The sequence below is a fragment of the Dendropsophus ebraccatus genome, chromosome 13, assembly GCF_027789765.1.
Source record: "Dendropsophus ebraccatus isolate aDenEbr1 chromosome 13, aDenEbr1.pat, whole genome shotgun sequence".
Taxonomy (NCBI): Eukaryota; Metazoa; Chordata; class Amphibia; order Anura; family Hylidae; genus Dendropsophus; species Dendropsophus ebraccatus.
Genome location: NC_091466.1, coordinates 22355493 through 22377438, shown reverse-complemented (window position 1 = coordinate 22377438; position 21946 = coordinate 22355493). Strand labels below are relative to the sequence as shown.

General features: G+C 40.8%; 1 protein-coding gene across 1 annotated transcript; it reads left to right on the top strand.

Annotated features, from left to right (window-relative positions):
- The first annotated feature begins 469 nt into the window (after positions 1 to 469).
- Positions 470 to 21383, top strand: LOC138770488 (vomeronasal type-2 receptor 26-like). The gene is made up of 8 exons (XM_069949594.1): positions 470 to 555; positions 2344 to 2496; positions 7579 to 7641; positions 11030 to 11321; positions 12025 to 12801; positions 15985 to 16206; positions 17974 to 18097; positions 20476 to 21383. The coding sequence occupies exons 1-8, from the start codon at positions 470 to 472 to the stop codon at positions 21381 to 21383; spliced, it is 2625 nt and encodes an 874-aa protein (XP_069805695.1).
- The last annotated feature ends 563 nt before the right edge of the window (positions 21384 to 21946 follow it).

Sequence of the window (21946 nt, the reverse complement as noted above, 5' to 3'; positions counted from 1 at the left end):
GTTTAGCATAAATCATGGCCGTTGTTGCAACGGCCGTGATTTATGCTAAACCTACGTTGTGTGAACATTTGCTTGTATGCCCCAATTTTTTTTCTTTTCTGCAGAGCTGAGACAGGCATGTAGCAGAGCCTATACCCGCACTATGTAGCAGAGCTGAGCCAACCCAACCATGTAGTAGAGATGATACCCACACTACGCAGCAAATTTTACTTCATTAAATAATTCTAGCTGAACCAAGTGAAAAAGAAAGTCTGACTTAAACCAGGTCCATGTGTATTCATGACCTTTTCTGTTTTGTATTGATCCTTAGCCATAGGACAGCGATAGACGTTGGTTAATCAGCTCGATACAATCAGACTTTCTTCCAGGACAACTGCAGCTTCATCAGGGGCAATGTTTTAGTTCTAGAAGGCTCTAGAACAGACAGTTGGAAGTGGCAGAGGCAGAACTCTGACTCTCCTTGACCCTGATGTGCCTAGGACAGACACCAAGAGGTGGTAGTGGCAGCATCCTGACTCTCCTTGACCCTGAGGGGCCTACAACAGACACTGGGAGGTAGCAGAGGCAGCACCAACCCTGAGGCGCCTAGGACAGACACCAGAGGTGGCAAGAGTAATACTCTTACTCTCTTTGACCCTGGGAGACCTACATCAGGAATAGAGAGATGGCATAAGCATCACTGATGCTCTTCGACCTTTAGGTCAAAATCATGCAGAATTCGCTTCACAAAAAGAAGTGAACTGACAGTGAATGTTGATTTGCCAGATTTGCTGTGGTCATCTCTAGTAGTGTAAATAGTTCATTATTATTTTATGGTTAGCAGTAGTTAAAAATGTTGAGTAATATATTGTAGATTAAAAAAAAAATTGGGTTGTTAGTGGAGAGGAATGAGTGTGGACCAGTTTTACCCATATCTTATGGTGTGGTTCATTATATTTTGTTAACCCATAGCTGCACCAGGACGTTACTGAACGTCCTCGTGCTGCTATGGGAGTTCAGAGGGGGGTCGCGCGGCGACCCCCCTCTGAACTGCCGCGATCCCGGGTGCCACATGTAGCCCAGGATCGCGGCTATTAGCGGGCACGGTCCGATCGCCATGCCCGCTAATTAAGTACTTAGAAGCAGCTGTCAAAGTTGACAGCTGCTTCTAAATACTTGCTCATATCCATCCCTGGTGGTCTAGTGGGGGGATCGCCCCCCTGCGGCGCGATTGCAGGGGGGGCGATCCCCGCATCCATCCCGGGCGCTGATCCCAGCTCGGCATTCTATTGCTTTTGGCTGCAGCAGCTAAAAGCAATAGAACACCGATCTCATGGATTCATGCTGTATAACTATACTGCATGGATCTCTATGAGAGATCAGAGTGCATATACTAGAAGTCCCCCAGGGGGGCTTCTAGTATAAGTGTAAAGTAAAAGAAAAATTTATTTTTAATAACACAAAATCCCCTCCCCTAATAAAAGTCTGAATCACTCCCCCTTTCCCCATTTTATAAATAAAAATAAATAAATATATTAATAAACAAACATGTTTGCTATCGCCGCATGCGTAATCGCCCGAACTATTAATTAATCACATTCCTGATCTCACACGGTAAACGGCGTCAGCACAAAAAAATCCCAAAGTGCAAAATTGCGCATTTTTGGTCGCATCAAATCCAGAATAATTGTAATAAAAAGCGATCAAAAAGTCATATATGCGTAATCAAGGTACCGATAGAAAGATCACATCATGGCGCAAAAAATGACACCTCACACAGACCCATAGACCAAAGGATAAAAGCGCTATAAGCCTGGGAATGGAGCGATTTTAAGGAACATATATTTTCTTTAAAAGGTTTTAATTTTTTACAAGCCATCAAATCAAATAAAAGTTATACATGTTACATATCGTTGTAATAGTAACAACTTAAGGAACATATATAACGAGTCAGTTTTACCCCAGGGTGAACAGAGTAAAAACAACCCCCCCCCACCCCCCCAAATAAAAAAAAAAAAAACATTTTTTTTTTTCAATTTCACCACACATATAATTTTTTTCTGGTTTCCCGGCACATTTTAGGCAAAAATTACATCTGCCATAGCAAAGTACAATTAGTTGTGCAAAAAATAAGGGCTCATTTGGGTCTCTAGGTGGAAAAATGCAGGCGCTATGGCCTTATATACACAAGGAGGGAAAAACGAAAACGCAAAAATGAAAACTGGCTGTGTCCCCTAAGGGTTAATTTTAATTATTTTGCTCAATTAAGATATGTTATGTTTTATTTTGTCTGTATTTATTTTTATATTTAGAAATACAGGGCAATCAACTTAGCCAGTTGTCCATATATTATCTTTTCCATAGGGTGGTTGATGGTGGTGGGACTCTAATGAAGTCTCAGCAGTGTCGATGTTTTCCCACTGGTCTAATTGGAGGAGGCAGAGGTAGAAGTGAGGGACTTACTGCTTCCAACCGAGGCTACATAATCCTGACTTGTAGAAATGGGGCTGCTGAATGGTAATGGTACCGTGGGGGCCCAGTTCTTCCAGGGAGTGGGAAGGGGGGATTTCATGTGCTGACCCATAGAAGTAGTACCTGGTTTTTAACCAAACTCTGACCCACTTTATGTTCACAGATACTGCAGAAAGTATCATGTCTTTGCCACCACTAACATGGAAAAACTGCCACACCACTGATTACATAGTGTGGTGCCTTCCTGAACACCAGTTCTGTGACTAGCTGGATCGACAAGGTGTGGATGGAACCTGACACTGGCTCGTTGGAACAAATACATCCTCATCCCCTGGTCATGATGACATCTGGGGACCGAGATTCTATGGGGGATCTGCAACATTATCATTGTAGACTGGGACAAAGTTTTCCTCTCCTAAACTCTCTTCTTCTAGTGGCATGCGGTTCAATCCCATACTTTTATCATAGGTTGCCTCTCCCTTGCTCTCCTGACTGCTTTGTCTCCTACAAACCCCTGGAGTCTTGATTCTGCTTTCCAATCTTTAAAAAGATCTTCAGAGTAGGAGAAGGAGCAAAGGGAACTTCCTGCCCTTTGCACAAATTGGTGTTTGCACTGGTCCCACTCCACCCCAGTCACTGATTGGCTGATTGGGCAGTCACTCAGCAAGGGATGTGACGTTGCAGGTATCAGAGCTACAGAGTATCAGTGCTCAAACAACGTCCAGTATTAGACTAATTCCAAGCTGCACCACTGTCCTAATGTCGGTGGTGCTGCACAAAAAGAAAAATCGGTCTGTAAGTGACATATAGAGAAACACAGGTAAAACTGCACTAAATGACAAGCCTGTCAAGTAAACAGACTCCAGCGCTACTCGCTACTTGCAAAAAAAAAAGTTAGAGTGGAAATTGAGAAGTGCATGTGAACTATGCCTACTACAGATCGGTGAGATACACCCAGTCAATATACACGAATGCAGACTACTGATCTTAAGCCCAAGTTAGGCACAAACCTGCCAATCCTTCTATTTGTGACATTAATCATTTGCACCTACCCTCTTCAGCGTATCAGAACAGTGGTCATTAAAACCTGGGTACCTTGGAGCAATGTCAGAACCCTCAGGGTGAACAGAGACGGTCCACAGGGGGAAGTGTGTGCATATAGTCGTTAGTGATGGTAGATGGCTGGAAGTCTTCTCAAATTAAGTGTAATAGGAGAATATTCAAGGGTGGCTGCTGAATATGAGGTCCTGGTAATGGCACTATTGAGTATAGAGACCCTGACAAAGAAAAATATATTAGTTTCTGAAAGATGTTGGAATTTTGTCTCCTGCGGCCTGCGTACAGTTTGTGGTGTTACAAAGTTCTCTGGGAGAAGTTGGTTGTGCACGCTGCCGGCTGGAGCGTGCCCACACTCTATACTCCGTACCACTATTTCAAGGACCACCTATTCAGCAGCCACCCTTGCATGAACTCTCTCCTACCACACTTACCCAGCTGTATCCAGAGGTACAAATATGAGTTAAAAGGCAGCAGGCTGACAAGTTGACAGCCAAGCCTAGCAAACTGCTTCGCTTTGCTAGTGGTGTAAATTAATTTAACCCTAAACATAAGGCTTCTGCCACTGTACATCTGTATAATGTCATTTGAATTAGTTCTTTTTTGTAGGATAGCAGTAGCAATTACAGTAATAGCGTGTTTTAAAAACATTAAACCCCAAGGAAACTAAACTCTCATTAAAACTATAGGCAGTTTTGCTGTCACAGCCTTGTTTCCACGCATAGGGCCTATCTATTCCCAGGCCTGAAGTACTGGAGGCGGGCCTGTTGTAGTCCAGTGTGACAACCCCCCTTCCTGTGACATGCTTCAGACCAAGCCAGTGCCTGGCTGCGCAAGGGAACTGGGCCGTGGTTCTAAAAAAAAAAAAAAGACTGTGGCACCGGCATCCCTGCGCCAGTCTATTCATATAAAAAACAAAGTGATGTACCTGATGGTACAATTGCTTTAAACACTTTGCCCGAATGGACATACATAACAGAAACAATAACTGTTCAAAGGGTGCGTAACAGAGGCTTTCTTATTATCCCAACTTCGCAAGCCTCTGATGCTTATCTCCCCTAAGACAAGTGAGCATCCTCTCACCCCTGATGGCACACACAGTTGGCACCTGTGGATGGAAGGGGGGGGGGGGACTACGACTATGGGAGAAGGTGAGGCGGTTTTGGCCTCTTGAGGGACTCCATGACTTATAGGAGGAGTTGGCAACTTCTGTGAGGTGGCTTCTATATTCTGGTGTCAGGCTCAAGCCCTCAGGTGTGTCAACAAAGGCTTGACATTGGTGCAGGTGCATCCAAATTCTTTAACTCTGTAGGGACAGCAGAAGGCTCGGGTGGCAATACACCTGGCCGGGTGATTGCTGAAGCCCCCCATCCACGTGACTCTTGTATAGGGGTGTTTTCTATCTCCTCACCGAGTTCCAAGGTTTGTTATGCACAAACTTTGGGAGGTAGCTTATTTTTCCAGAGCTTCTGAAAACAAACAGGGTATGCAGAAGGTCTCTCAGAAATCCATGCCCTTTAACTTTATTAAACTCCTGGACTGTTACCTTCCTCTAGTCAGGACACACTTCACCTGTGTCTGGGTGCTCCAGATGTCTTCTGATGTCCCATTCCTGCACCATCTCCTCTCCAAACCATCTCCAAAAGGACAGTGGTGAAGTAAAAGGTGACTTTCCTTTTCCTAGCCTACATGAGGGCCGTCTACTAAGGATTCTTGAAGGAGGCTCAGGCAAGCATAACTGGCTTAGTAGGACTGCTGCACGCTCATCACATGATAGCCTCAGTGGGACTGCTGCACGTGTGGTGTGAGCCCCCGGTGATGTTGTGGATTTCCCGGTTATTTGCTAGATGGTGAAGTTTGACTCCACTCCAGTGGTGGTTGGCCAAGATACAGCCGGACCTTAAGATGTAACTTTGTGATGCCTGCTTTTATTTTATTAGGCCGGTTGTACCTTGACCCCTGTGGTCAGTGTCCTGCCAGGCTGCTACAGGGTCCCTTGGGTTAGTGTAGTCACGGATGGCCAGAGTGGTATAGTGACCCTCCCGGACTATCGGAACTGCCACGCACAGAAAGGGGAAATGTCCCAAGGTTGCAGTGTATACTGTGTCGGTGTGGGGTAAAGAATCACAGATTCTCTTCAACACAAATAGTCTCGTTTTTACTTGAATTGTACTTGTGTGCAGCAATTTATACAGTTTTACTTTGACTTGATAGTTCCCTTGATAAAGCACTCAATAAGACACTTGATAGTACTCGTAGTAAAATACTTGACAACACAGCAACCAGATCTCTGATAGGAATGTAGCAGAGAATACGGTCATGCTGAATGAGTAGTGTGTTAAGAGACACAAAGAAGCAGAGTAGCAAAGAGGAGGTTGTTGTGAGAGTCCCATGAGGTAGAAGGATGAGGTAGAAGAATGCTTAAAAAAAGAAGAAGAATACTTGTGCCCGTGTATTGACCTTTGGGTCTTCACACCACCTAATGCCCACCAGTGTCAGCTAAACCGTTCTACAAGGCCCCAGACCTTGTTACCTGGAGCTAAATGCTGAGGTTTCCCTGATGACAACCTCGCTGCGAGTTAAAGTTCATAGGTCTTAGCAACTTTGTTCTATCCGGATCAGTTCCTAGCTTTTTGCTGTCTGTGGATTCTGTACTGCTCTGTGACTTTCTAGTCCACGGCGTGGGTTAAGGTTGTCTCTGACTTGTCCTCTCTTGAGGGTATAACACTGCATAGTTTTGTGTAGCGTTCCTGAGAAGAAAACTGTTAGCAGTGTCTTGCATCCTACCCATACGGGGCTCTGACTAAGACTGACCTACTCTTCCTGTCTCCCACGTGACTTCCTTTCTCAGCGTATCTAAAGTGCACTGTGAGTGGGTGAAGAGTGCATTAGAAGAAGTAAAGAGAGATATTATAGGAGAAAGAAAGAACAGATTCCCATAGGTTCACAGATCCATGTGGCATACAAACAAACAATAACCCTTTACATACTTCAGCCGTGCAGCATCTGAATACAAACATCTACAATAGCGACATCTAGTGGCGAAACGTTATCACTACCTTCATCACCACACAATAAGTACAGGCTTTTTCAAAGGGTGTAACCAATAGCAACACTCGTGGTGGAACACCACACACGCTCATCACATGATAGCCTCAGTGGGACAGCTGCAGGCTTATTGCATGTTGGCTTCAATAAGGCTGCTGCATGCGTATCACATGAAGGCCTCTTTGGGACTGCTGCACTTTGGTTGTGTGAAACGTCACTTACAGTTGTGTACTGACTCCTCATTGCCTTTCAGTATGATGGTGGTGGATCTACTGGTACCAACTGCATACCCTAGCTGGACTCCATAGCCTCCCTTTAGCTGGGCAGTCGTGGGAAGGGATCCTCTTGCCAAGGATGCATATACTCCTCATCTTTTCCAGGCTAGCCCATAAGCACTCATGGATACAGGGACTTCTCATCCTAATCAGACAACCTTAAAGCACTTTTGGATGCCAGGGCTCCTCATTATCCCCACGATACCCTATAAACACTTGTAGACTCTGGGCACCACCTTGCTTATGAACACCTGCACCACACTGCTGCCATGTTTTCCTCTACTGCAGTTTCATGCAGAGGAGGAAACACAAGGATGGATACACAGCTATCTAGGGGTAGAAACATAAGGAGATGAAGCAGCAGATTTCTATTGGTCGGCTTTTTTGGCACTGGTTTTGAAGCTTGCTTAGCCTATAGAAAGAAATGTGACATTAAAAAGCACTTTTTTTTTAAGAGAATGGTTTAACTGTAATGGTTTAACTGCTTTATTGCAGTTTGTTTAAGTTCCGGTTTAGACGAACCTGAGTCTTACGCCAAAGTTCGGTGAACCTGCCAGACTGAACTTTTGAAAAGTTTGCTCATCTCTAAACAAAACCAAAAGTTTTCTTTAAGCATCTCTAACATCGATATGTAGCTATATAAAATGGTTTGTATTCTTTTTTTTATAAAAGAGAAATACTATCATCACATTTGCTTACATGCTTCTGGGATTACCATCTTTTTTTTTCTTTTTTCTTTTTTTTTTAGTGTTGTAAGTGTTACATATTTCCGAACATTAGAAATTACAATAATGTTCAGACTGCCCTTTGGGTGAGACTTCCAGTAAACAACAAGGATTTATAAAGAACAGCTCATCTCAGTTGTCATCCAATGAATGCTGCTGTTTTTCATTGATCTCAGAACGTGAGCAATTGGATATACAGTAGAAGATGAAGCTCCAGTATTTAATTTTTAGCTGGTTGTGGTGCATGGCATTCAGGAATTTTTGTGTTTTTTTGGCTTATACTCTGACTAATCAAAATAATAATGAAAAGAAACTTCACAGTTGTATCCTAAAACATTTTCCGGAAGAATGGCCCAAAAACTACTCTAGGGAGGGAGATCTTCTGATTGGTGGCATACTGCAAGTATTAACATTTAATGAAGAATACACACATTCATTTAATTGTTTGCCTTCTGGACCAGTTTGCATTGTGTAAGTACTTTTACAAAAATAAAAATTGTGAATATGCATTTTATATAACAGAGGCCACTGTTTGTATAACCATATGACCACAGAGATTGCATTTGCAAATAGACTATGGTGTTCTAAAGGGACCCAAATACCCTTCTGCCACATAGAGGTTAGCACAGTAGGTATGTAGATAGAGGAGGTTTCTATGATTATTTTCTACATGTAGTAGATGAAACAGCACACTGATGATTCCAGCTAAATCTCATCAATAATAGAGAAAAATACATTTCGTATATTAAGCACTTTGAATATATATATAAATTTGTATTATTAATACATGTAATAAAGGATACATATCTGTCCCACAATGTCATTTGGCTTCAAACAACATCAAAAATATGTTATGGCAAAATACAGTAAAACTGTTTTTTTTTTATTATTATTTTGGTACAAAAAAAGTTTGGCTATGTTCACACAACTACTTTTGAGCTCCGTTTAAAACGATGTCCGTTATTGTGAGTCTAAAATAATGGACGTCATCCAACTGTCTAGCCTTCCCTTAGTACAATGACGGCTGTTTGTACATTATTCTAGTTTGGGATTACTAATTGGACTTTGGGTGTGTCTTAATTGAAAAGTCCATTGAATTAAATTGTAAAAATGGAGAAAGAAAGGTGGAAAAAGAAAAACTGTGTGCGAACAACTAATAAAAAAAAGTCTGATGTTTGCAAAAGATGTCTGAAAATAATGATCATGTTCATCATTTTGAAGTCCCCAGTAAAAAGGTCCGCCAATCAATACATTGTGTGCATTGAACGTCCATCTCTCCATTGACTTCAATGCATTGCCATTCCAGTCAGTTAAATCACGGCAAAAACAGACGTTATTTTAAATATCAAAATACGCCGCCTTTTCTCTATTTTAGACATTGTGTGAACATAGCCTTTCTCCCAAATTCTTTGTTAAATATTTTGTTTACCTTCTACAGCCTCTGCAGTGCCCTGTTATCTAAGTAAATCAGAGAAGCTAATTTGAATAGTATCTGTTAATCCATTAACACCCATCTTCTGTCCTCTTCCGTCTGTTTAAAAACATTTTACCCATCACTATGTATATACTATGAAACATATAAAAGGTAAGGGAAATACAACTTTACAAATTGTTCGTTGTGCAATAAAATTGATATCTGTTCCTCTATTGTTATCTGCATTCCTCAGGTGTGTTAGATTACAATAGTTTTCTTCATGTGTTACTATTTAATAAAACATTAAAAACTGCCCTTAAAAAAAAGCCACAACTTTTTAAATTTTTTATCTATAGAGCGACATCGGGGTTCATGTTAGCATAGACTAAACCACACATTTTTGTGTTATAAGTTGGGTAAACATTAACAAACAAACAAAAAAAATTGCTTTTTTTTGTTGTTTTTTATGCCATTTACCTTGTGCTTTTGAATTTAATAGCTTGGAAATTTAAATACCAAACCATGTTTGATACAAAAAAAAAAATAAAATTGTATCTGTATCGTAGTCAGTGTGTAGTCAGTTGTATTCGTCATGAAGGTGGTGTTTTGATGGCAAACACAATGATTTTTACAATTCCCATTCAGGTATATTTGCCAACATATTTTCAACAATTCTGCTGTTTAACACATGTGACTATATTCTAGTTGTCTCACCATAGATGTAGGTGGAATGGAGCTCAGCTAAGTCTGTTTGATTGGATCTGACTTCTCTTATCCTAAAAGAGTTATCCTAAAAGAATACTAAAGCCTTCTGCTTGCCAGCATTGAAACTTTTTACCCAGCAGCAGGTGGCTCAGTGGTTAGCACTGTGGTGTTGCAGCACTGGAGTCCTGGGTACAAATTCCACCAAGGGCAACATCTGCAAAGAGTTTGTATGTTCTCTCCGTGTTTGCGTGGGTTTCCTCCAGGTACTCCAGTTTCCTTCCACACCCAAAAACATACAGATAGGTGAAGCGCTGCGGAATCTGTGTGCGCTATGCAAATAAAAAACATTAACCCTCCTTTTAAGGTGCGGGAAGCAGCACATATTTGTGATCATCAAGAGCGGGCTGATAGCGGCACAGTGTCTTTGCAATATCAGAGACACTGTGCCGCTATTGTGTGTGGGCCTTGTTTTGATCTTAACCCCCCTGCTATACATTGCAACTCTACCCTCCTCCCCTCAACCACACCCACGTTTTGGCAGGCTTACTTCCACAATATGGAATCTAAAGAAATGAGCACCAGGGAGTAGAAAGCTTCAGGACATTTATGCTCCCTGACTACCCCTTTAACCATTCACTAGAATAAAGTAGCACTTGGGAAGTATTGTGTCACATCATGTTCTGTCAACTGTGCTCGGCAAAGCATTTGCAACAGAATCCTCTACTCCAAAACTGGGTCCAACGAGCGCAGGTCCAGGTAAAAAAGCAAGGCAAAATAAAGTACAAAAAATGTATTAAAAATTGACACAACGCGGTTCAGGATCTCACCGATCCCTTTCTCAAGTGTCTGACCAAGTGTCTTTTAAAAAAAAAAATTGTACTTTATTTTGCCTTGCTCTTTTACCTGGACCTGCGCCCGATGGACCCAGTTGTGGAGTGGAGGATTTTGTTGCTGTTACTATCCCGGTGTGGTTGCCTGGGAGTGGCTGCGGTTCATATACCTGCTGTGGTCGAGTGTTGTGCCTTGTATTTGCACAACACCATCAGGTAAGAATCGCTTTTTCCTGATGCCCTTCTGCCTGATTTCTACACTATGGAGCGCTGTTCATTTTTATTTAATTATTTATACGACATAGCATTTGGACACTCACAATGTGATCTGCAACAATATTGCACTTGTATTCATGAATAAAATTGTACTACTCATATATACTACAAATATAACTTTATTAGGTCTTCCTATCAAAGTACGTAATCATAAATATTATCATTATATTATATTATTTGGCTCTGTTAAAATATATTTTGTTTGGAATGGGTTCACATTGTTTTAAAACACTATTTGATATCCTATAGACCATCACTACGATATCTGAGGCATTTGTTGGTTTTCATCTATGCCATAGAGGAGATTAATAACAGTACAGAACTTTTACCCAATACTACTCTTGGATATCATATTTATGATTCTTGTACCAGTGAAGTTATTGGATTGAAGAGCCTTCTGTCTATATTGTCAGAGGATGAAAAACCAACACCTAACTATATATGTACAAACAGGCAGAAGTTAGTGGCTGTAATTGGACACTTGTTAACATCAACCACTAAGATGATATCGGATATTGTTCAGGTGATTGGATACCCCCAGGTAGGCCAATTCTATCTCTAATTCCCTATAAAGTAAACATTCCCTCTGCAGCATCCCTTTGTTAGCCTGTGTTCACACATTGTTTAACAGCTATGCAACGGATGCTTTCAAACAGCCAGCCACCGGGATGCACTCAGCCCGATACTGCAGCCGATACCTCTGTATCGGCTGTAGAAATGTTCTTTCTTCACAATTGATTTGCGAGCACCGTTGGGTGTGCCCGCAAATCAATTAGCCATTCACCTCAAAGCAATGTACAGCCGCCTCTGCACATTGCATTGTGTGAACAGCTGATGTTTCCGGACGCTGATCATTGAACAGCACCCGGAAATAATTGACAGGCACATTATTCTAATGCCCATTCTAATATGCATATGTATACTATACAATGCATATGCATTAGATGAAATATGAACAGTCCACCACAAGGTAAGCTCACTTTTGTTTAATATCACCTTTTCTCTTCATTAGTAAAATAAGTTTAAGCTTTGAGTAATGTTTGTAACTCACGAGAGTATAGACCACTTTAAATGTTTACAAATATAGGAGGAATGGGTAAACCAGACATGTAATATGTTTTTAGACTGTGATGCAGAATACTGGTGTAATAGCTCTGCTATACTGTATCAATGTCATTTTATGTGTTGTTTTTCCTTTTTTTTATTCTTTTTTATAAAATTTATGATATAAAATTTCTTTCCAGATCAGTTATGGATCGCTTAACCCCTACTTAACCAACTGTGGCAATTTTGCTTCTATCTTTCGGACAGTTCCAAGTGAGTATTCTCAAATAAGTGCTGTCATCCAACTTCTGATCCACTTTGGCTGGACCTGGGTTGGTGTCATAACAGCAGAAGATAGAAATTATAAGTCAAATGAATACCTGCAGCATGAATTTAACAAGAACGGCATTTGTATAGCCTTCAATATTTTAACCACCCAGAGTTTGAGAAACAATTATCTCAGTGTATTTCAAATTAGTCAAGCAATTCAAAATCCTTCTGTCACTGTTATTGTATTGTACTGTAGTATAGTTCCTTTTATAACACTTATGAGGCACTCCTCTAGCTTTTTGTCAAGCAAAGTCTGGGTATCCGCAGTTAGTAAGAATATCATTGGTAACTATGAGTTTAACCATTTTCTGCATCCATTCAATGGGTCGTTATTTGTATCAATACACAGTGGAAACATTCCTGGATTTATAGATTTCTTTAGTCATTCTTTATTGGTAAATAATACAAATAATCATTTTATTAACACATTTAAGGATCAAGTAAAACAATTGTGCAACCTAGACAATGAGGAAATGTGCTATGAAACAGTGTTTGATAAACTTTTATCGAAGGATGAGATAACAACCTTCCGTTTGACGTACACTACTTACATGGCTGTTTATGCCATCGCGAACGTATTAAACAAAATAGAGTTATCAAGAAATGCTTTACACTTAAATGACTGGCCTCAAAGTACAAGGTATAAGGTAAGTATTTTTATGTTACTTTATGAATCGGAGTAAAACTGATTATTTATTCACACCATAAGGAATATTAAAGCTCAGTGTATTCTGCCTTATTCATCTGGAAATTTTAATGTAATGCTATACCATACTTCCTTGTGTAGTTTCCACAGGTATCTACTGTATGCTGTTATTGTAGGGGGCAGTGGAAACGCTAATAGGAACAGTAAAATAGGGATGCTTTATTCAGTACATTTCTGTCCTAACTACTGTACAGCATGCCAAAACCTTCTGCTTATGCCCAGAGTATGAAGCACAGACTATGCAGGAAAGTTTTGTATGTTTTTTTTTTCCGTCTTTCTACAGAAAGATCTGGCTACTTCAAGAAAAAAATACATTTTTCTCACTAAATTGTTTTCTTAATACAGGAGAAAGCTATTTTTTTCCAACAAAATTTCTTAAACTTAAGTGTGTGTTTTTTTTCCCTTACTTACATGTGGTTAACTAGAGGATACCATCTGGTGTACAGCATCCCTTTCTAAGCTGGGGCTTGGCATTAGCCAATAAAATGGCTAATGCTGCCCCCCCCCCTTTTTTTCCCCCAGTATTCCTGGTGGCCGTATTTTCCTGGGATGTTTAAAGGTTGGCTTTAATCATACAATAATTTTCGCACCTTGGTGTTCTCAGGTTGTTACAGCTTAGTTTGTATCTGACTTAATATGGAAAATAGCAAGGTAGTGTAGTTCCCACTATTTTTCCTAACCAGCCAAATACAAACTAAGTAGTAACAGCCTGACAAGACCAGGGTGCTTAGAGCTGCTTATATTGGCCCTCCACAGCCTAATAGTGCCAGTCTGTTGCCACCCCAAGTACAGACCACCATTGTTGATAGAATGCACTTCCCAGTACCCCTGTGGTAAGGGGGTGCTAAGATAATAAGGGTGGTTTAGTGTTAGCAGCTTTATGGATATTCCTAAGCCTCAGTTTGATAATGGACACCATTTACCATACGGTGTCCACTAAAAAACCACATAAAAGAAAAAAAATACACAAACACACACAAGTTTAATAACTATTAGAATAAAAAAAAACCTGAAATCCTTTGTCTGTGCTTAATGCCACAAAATTTCCTGAGCAAAAACAGAATATTTTGGAGCAGGATGCACCAAGAACTAGCACAATGTTCACCACAACTTTCTGCTTTTTCTCCAGGAAACCATGTGTCAGTAAGCAATTCACAGCAAGCCAATGTTGTAAACAGCAGCATTGGCTTGCTGCACTGGAGCTGGCATAAATTTTACCCAATTTTTTTTTTTTTAAAGTAATGGGGAGAATACGTTTATTGATGGAGATAAGGCGGTCGCTGACTATTTAAATAGTTACTTCTGCTCAGTGTTTTCAGAAGGAGGCCTTCACAATCACAGGATGGTTGGACACAGCATTGCCTCCAGCTATATGGGTTCAGCTCCAGTATTTTCAGAGGCTGAAGTTGCAAAGGAACTTGCCCGTTTAAAGCTGAATAAGGTGATAGGTCCAGATGGCGTCCATCCCAGGGTTCTTAAAGAACTTGGATCTGTGATTGTTGCCCCCCTGACAGATCTGTATAACCAATCCCGGCTAACATGAGATGTCCCCGATGATTGGAGAACAGCCAATGTTATATCAATCCACAAGAAGGGGAGAAGAGAAGAGCCCAGTAACTACAGGCCAGTGAGCTGAACATCTGTAGTAGTGAAAATGATGGAAACTCTTCTAAAAAAGAAGATAATGGATCACCTAAGAATCAACAATTTGATGGATCTAAACCAGCATGGCTTTACTGAGGGCCGATCATGTCAGACTAATCTCATTGATTTCTTTGATGATGCCACAAAAGTGCTGGAAGATATGCCGTGCCGTGCTGTGGATATCGCCTATCTGGACTTCAGCAAAGCTTTTGATACAGTTCCCCATAAAGAGCTGATAGAGAAGTTTAAGAAAATTGGACTTAATCCCTGGATAGTTCAGTGGATTTGTGGTTGGCTGAAGGATAGATATCAGAGGGTTGTTGTTAATGGTGTATATTCTGAGCAGAGACTGGTTACAAGTGGTGTGCCACAAGGGTCTGTTCTGGGTCCTTTTCTTTTTAATATGTTTGTAAGTGACATAGGAGAAGGTAAAGTTCATCTGTTTGCTGATGACACAAAAATGTGCAATAGGGTTGATATTCCTGGAGGTGTCAGTAATATGGAAAATGATTTAGCTTTGCTAGATAAGTGGTCCAAACAGTGGAAATTGAAGTTCAACGTTTCCAAATGTAAAATAATGCACTTGGGGAGGAGGAATCCTCTATCCGAGTATCACATCGGCAGTACTGTGTTGGAAAAGACTTCAGAAGAGAAGGATTTAGGGGTAGTGATTTCTGACAGCCTTAAAATGAGTCACCAGTGCAACCAGGTGGTGGGGAAAGCAAATCGTATGCTGGGCCGTATAGCTAGAGGTATAACCAGTAGGAAGCGGGAGATTGTGATCCAGCTGTATAGAGCTCTGATGAGGCCACATCTGGAATACTGTGTCCAGTTCTGGAGACCTCACCTAAAAAAGGACATTGATAAAATAGAATGGGTCCAAAGACGGGCTACAAAAATGGTGGAGGGTGTGAGGCATAAACCATATCAGGAAAGACTTAATAGACTGTATAGTCTGGAGGAAAGAAGGGAAAGGGGGGACATGATTGAAACCTTTAAGTATGTTAAGGGACTAAATAAGGTTCAAGGGCGGAGTGTTTTTAATAAAAAAAACTAAGCTCAAGAACAAGAGGACACAGTGAGAGGTTAGTTGGGGGAAAGATCAGAAGCAATGTGAGAAAATATTATTTTACTGAAAGAGTAGTAGATACCTGGAACAAACTTCCAACAGAGGTGGTTGGTAAATCTACAATAACAGAATTTAAACACGCCTGGTATATACATATATCTATCCTAAGATAATAAGGAAGAAAATACTAAAAGGGCCGACTAGATGGACCCAGTGGTCTTTTTCTGCCGTCAATCTTCTATGTTTCTATGTAAATGCGGACGATGCAGAAGCCATGCGCCCTCTGTGTTACCCCACTGCTTCCCCCTCCCCCCAACCTCTCGGCCTGAGTGGTACAATGAGTTAATATGCACATTATTTAAACATAGAACAAGCATTTTATTTTATTATAAATTATTTTTATTCTAACAGTTAAAATATTTTTTGAGGAAATCGTTCTTACAGTTAAAATCTGGAGAAAATTTATCCTTTGATGATAAAGGTGATGTCCCTGGAAAATTTGACATTGTAAATGCAGTGATTTATGCTAATGATACAGTGAGGGAAAGACTTGTGGGCACCTACTTGGCTACTTCTAAACCTCCATTTTGTATAAATGAAAATCTAATTTCCTGGAGTCCATTATTTAATCAGGTAATATATGTACATCTTTTGTATATTTCTTTATTAAGGTTATTACAAATGATAATTACATAACATAGTAAAAAAAAGCACAAAGGCCCTTAGCAGGAAGATAATACAATTAAAAACTTCAACACAACAACAGGATAAAAACCAACTACATACATAAACCAGATATTGAGTAGTGATGAGCGAACATGTTCATAAATATTTGTATGTTTGTACAAACATGACACTGATTGTTCATGTTCGACGATCACAAACAATTTGTTTGATGATTGGAATGGTTATAATGATCATTTTCGAACATATTTGAACTTGCAAACCCATGCAACCACGTAATTAATCAACGCATGCAACCACGTAATTAATCATCTGTATGCATATGCGTAACCCTAGACCAAAGTGTATGCAATCTGTATGCAGCTGCGTACACAAATAAATGCAAATAAAATGTGACATGGAGAGAAAGGAGCTGTTGCACCTCACACCTATGGCTGACACTAATGCCCCTCGGCTACATCTAAAAACCAACGCCAGGATGTTGGTATATAATTTGATTAAACCATATTGCCCCGTGTACCACGTGCCGGTCTCCTGTCTCACATGGGTCCCTACACTAACTTTACACTGGGTCGGTCAGTGACCATCAACCCCGCAAAGTGTGCACAAACAGGGAAGGGAGGCCATGGAATGGCCCTGCAGTAGTAGTGGGGACGGCACTGCTGCGGTGGTGGTGCTCGTGGTGGGATGGCGTCCCAGACGTAATGTAGAAGAAAGTCCCGGCACTTCACCAATTCAAATATATGCTTATTTATTATGTGCAAAGCATCACACAGTACAGGAGGACGCGTTTCGGCATATTGCCTTCATCAGCTCCCGCAACCCCAATGTCACAGAACCAAACCTAAAGTGCCCCCCAAACCCAGCAAGCACCACCGGCGGAGAAAGCTGCCGCCAAACAACACAAGTGTGAATGTGGTCTTGTACTCACCATTACTGCTGCAGGTAGAATTGGAAAGATAGGAGGTATTTGACATGTGAGCACAGGTGTATCCTGCTAATTTGTGTCAAATTGGTCTTACAAAGAGGAGTGCCAACTGCTCAGAAAAGGGAGAAAAATAAAATACAACATGTCAATACCTCCTATCTTTCCCATTCTATCTACAGCAGTAATGGTGAGTACAAGACCATATACACACTTGTGTTGTTTGGTGGCAGCTTTCTCCACCTGTGGTGCCTGCTGGGTTTGGGGGGGGCACTTTGGGTTTGGTCCTGTGACATTGGGATTGCAGGGCCATTCCATGGCCTCCCTTCCCTGTTTATGCACGCTTTGCGGGGTTGGCGGTTGCTGACCGACACAGTGTGGAGTTAGTGTACGGATCAATTTGAACCAGGAGACCGGCACGTGGTACATGGGGCAATATGGTTTGATCAAATTATACACCAACATCCTGGCATTGTTTTTTTTAAATATAGCCGAGTGGCATTAGTGTCAGCCATAGGTGTGATGTGCAACAGCTCCTTTCTCTCCATGCCGCAAATGAAATGTGTACACAAATGCGTGCGCAAATGCATAATTTACAATTTGCACCTGATAATCTGTATACATGTGCGTAGACAGAAACGTACACTTCTACTGTATGTTCGTTACTTGTTTGTGAAGGTTCAGCGAACAGGAACACGAACTGATCACAATATTTTTTTTTTTTTTGTATCTTCATGTTTGAGATCCAACAGAAAAGTTTTAATTAATAAAATTATGTATTTATTTTAAAGATTCCAACCTCAGTGTGTAGTAAACCTTGTCCTGTTGGCTATAGAAAAGCTCTGAAGAGTGGAAGGAAGCCATGTTGTTTTGATTGCATCCTTTGTTCTGATGGACACATATCAAACAAATCAGGTTGGTAAAAATCAGTTTATGGTAAAGTTTTTCTGCCATCTAAATTTGTATTGGAGAGATCAATAGTAAACACATTAAGAAACCCTGTAATATGTTTTATTAGGCAAAAAAGGCTTTTTCTGTCCTCAAAAAGCTGTAGCCCCCCCCCCCCACCCTCTGACACACACACACACACACACGCTCGCTCATTAGCAGGCAAAACCATCTTCATTAAAGAGGAGTAAGGACAGATTTGCTGAGTCCATTATAACCTATGAAAGGGGGAGGAGCCGAGTCGAATAAGTGAGCAGGAAAGGAGACAAGCAGCTATACAGTCTGGGCACAGAAAACTCTGGAGTTAGAAAGGTCAATGCTTATTTGGGAGCTTGGTGAGAGAAGATTGCTGGATGCTGTTTTTTTTTACAGCCCTGCTCTCTCCTCTCTGTGCTCACTCATCCCCCTCGACCCCTCCCCATAAGCATAATGGACACAGAAATCTGGCTTCTTCTGAAGTGAGTGGGGTAGTAAGAAAACAGTTTGAGTATAGAAGGAAACTCTTTTGTTTAATAAAACCTATTACAGAATTTCTTAAACTCGCTTGCTACTTATTAATTTCTGAAAAGTGACATTTAAATGAAAGTTGTGCATTACGATCACAGACACCTCTGTATTTGCTTAGGTGGAGGACCAGGAGTTCCTCTTATCATTGCAATAATTTTTTTATGGCACCATAGACAGTATTATAACTCATAGAAATCATAGAAATGCCTAAATCTGGTTCCACACCCCAAAAAAAATTATTTATTATTCAGAATAACATGTAAAACAAATAAAACAAACATTCAGATACAGCAGAATATGCAATATTATAAGTTACTGTACAGTTATGGAGAGGATAGGAAACACAAGGACTGACAGAGACTGCAGGGAGCATGAAGGAATGAGCCAGGCAGATGTGAGCACATACATGCAGCACTCTCTGTCTGGGGAGAGAGAGGTTACAGCTATGAAGACATTACCTCCACAGTCCTGTCCCTTGATGCAAGCCCCAGCCTGTAAACCCCGCTATGCAGACCTTACTCCTTCCCCACTCACCATCCCACTCAGTACAGGGATCTCTTAAATCAAAGCAATGCTCTTAAACCAAGTCACAAATTTGATGTATGTGTGTGTGTGTGTAAAAATAAAACTCAAGCAACCCCTGCTGCCACAGCAAGTTTATTTTTTTCACTTTCATCTTTTGAGCCTAATAGTCATACCCAATTTTTCAATTAAAAAAAGTCCCTGTCAATCTAACTATTCAGATAAAAGTACCAAAAGTTTACCGAATAGTAAAACTCTTGTACCTTGGGAACCAAAAGGGGAAGACAGAAGATAAGAACACTGTAAAAATGAGGCTACAAGGTGATATAAAATTACATAAAGATATAAACTTACAAGATAATTTATCAAGATTTATTGCAAAATATAAGTAAGGGAATAAGGAGTTTCTGACAGGTTGGCGCTTGCTTCCTCCTGTAGATCGGGCCATGTAATGTGGCCGTTAGTCTTAGAAGAGGAACCAGGAAGTAGACAGAAGTAACAGTTGGTCACATGATCCTTCTGTTCCTGCCATGTTATTGGGACAGCAAATGGCATTGACTTGTAGGAACCCCTCGGTAAACCTCTAATAACAACAACAACACATCTTGTAGAACAGATATTTTTAATGTGAATAGTGTGAACGCAGCAGAGCCTATGGTTCCTTGAGCCCGAGCACTGACATGCCTCTCTGTGCTATACGTCAAGCGTACCTTGATGATTAAGAGATGTAATGGTGCTAGACCCAAGGGAATAACAGGTTTAAGCTGTCACACTATTCAAAGCTCCAAAAAAGGCGTATTTTTAAGGGGTTAAAAACACGGACAAAGATATGTTCTGAGTGGTGCCGCCAGCTTGGTGGGCAGTTAATGGTTAGGGATGCTCCGAACCTGCCGAGGTTGGGGTTCTTACGAACCTGAACTCTCAGGAATGATTCCCGCTGTCTGCCCGATCTGTGCAGCGGGTGGATACAGCCGGAGGAACGCCTGGAAAACTGGGATACAGCCATAGCCATAGGCTGTATCCCAGTACTCCGGCTGTATCCACCCTCTCCACGGAGGTGGAAGACAATGGGAATCATTGCCGAGAGTTCAGGTTCGTACGAACCTAAACCTCGGCAGGTTCGGACCATCCCTATAAAGGGTGACAGATTCATTTTAATTTCTTAGAAATGATTGTGTTTAATGGATTGCTTTTAAGAACTTCTTTTGGTTTAACAGAGATTTTAGTTTTTATTGTTTTTATTTTACTCATTTCATAGGTGGAAATCTTTTGATACCTTAATATTAATATTTTTATATGTTCTTGTTATACTCCAGATAGTGATACATGTATACAATGCCATCCAGATCATTACTCCAACCCTACCAGAGATAAGTGCATCAAGCGACAACTTGACTTCCTCTCCTATGAAGACTATCTTGGTGCCACAATGGCCAGCCTATCAGTAACCTTAATGGTGACCACGATAGCTGTATTTTATGTTTTTCTGAATTACAGAGATACACCAATCGTGAAGGCCAATAATTGTAACTTGAGTTACATCCTCCTGGTATCTCTTAAGCTGTCTTTCCTCTGTTCTTTGCTATTCATTGGACGTCCAACAGATATAACTTGCCATCTTAGACAAATGGTCTTTTTAGTAATATTCAGCGTTGCAATTTCCTCCATTTTAGGAAAGACTTTAATCGTCATTGCAGCTTTTAACTCCACAAAACCACATGATAATTGGAGATTCTTTATGAATTCCACATTTTCCTTTGGTCTTATTATTGTTTGTACATTAGGAGAATTTCTCATTTGTCTAGCCTGGATAATATGGGCTCCACCATTTGTTGACTATGATACAAGCAGCGTAAAGAAGAAACTTATTTTGAAATGTAATGAGGGATCCACACTTGCTTTCTATATAGCAATATCATATATTGGGCTATTGGCCATTTGTTGTTATACTGTCGCTTTCAGTGCTCGGAAACTTCCGGACAGTTTCAATGAAGCGCGTAACATAACTTTTAGCATGTTGATATTTTGTAGTGTCTGGATCACTTTTATTCCATCTTACATGAGTACAAAAGGAAAAGATGTGGTGGCTGTAGAAATATTTGCTATTTTATCATCAGCTGGAGGGTTGTTGTGTTCTATTTTCTTCCCCAAATGCTATATTTTGTTAATTAATCCTAGTTTTAATGTTAAAAAACAGTTTGCTTCTAAAAATCATAAGATATAATGTAAAATGTCTAGTTTGTGCACCTAAAGATACCTAAAAAATACCTAAAGTCTTAAGATTACCTTTCTGTTAGTTAAGTTATAACTTGCAATTAAAATCCAATGAAAGACTGTGCCTTTAAATGATTATTGGGTGTCAGGCATAGGCAAACACTGCCAGATACACTTTGTGACAGAAAGACTTGAACACATCCTGTAATCATCAATTACCCATTGAGATCAATCCTGTGTATATAATAGAGCAATGATCCATCAGATCGGTGCTCTATTATAATGGTCTGCTGCAGACCATCTAAATAGATTGCCGAGCCGTGAACAGCGTCGGAGCGATGCTGAGCCCCGGCCGGCTCAGTACAATGGATCTCCCCGCCGCGATCGCATCGCGGGGGGGAGATCCCCCACTAGACACCAGGGAGAGGGGCCACATTCACTGTTCAAATGCAGCTGTCAGCTTTGACAGCGGCATTTGAATGGTTAATTAGCCGGCCGCGGCGATCGGCCGCGCCGGCTAATACACGCGGTCCCTGGCTGCACATAGCAACCGGGGACCGCGCGCTGCAGAGA

Coding starts and splice junctions, on each gene's coding strand:
- LOC138770488 (XM_069949594.1), top strand. CDS start 470: ATGTGCCTAGGACAGACACCAAGAGGTGGTAGTGGCAGCATCCTGACT. Junction 2,497..7,578: donor AGAAATGGGGCTGCTGAATG/GTAATGGTACCG, acceptor TTTTTTTTTTAG/TGTTGTAAGTGTTACATATT. Junction 18,098..20,475: donor ACACATATCAAACAAATCAG/GTTGGTAAAAAT, acceptor GTTATACTCCAG/ATAGTGATACATGTATACAA.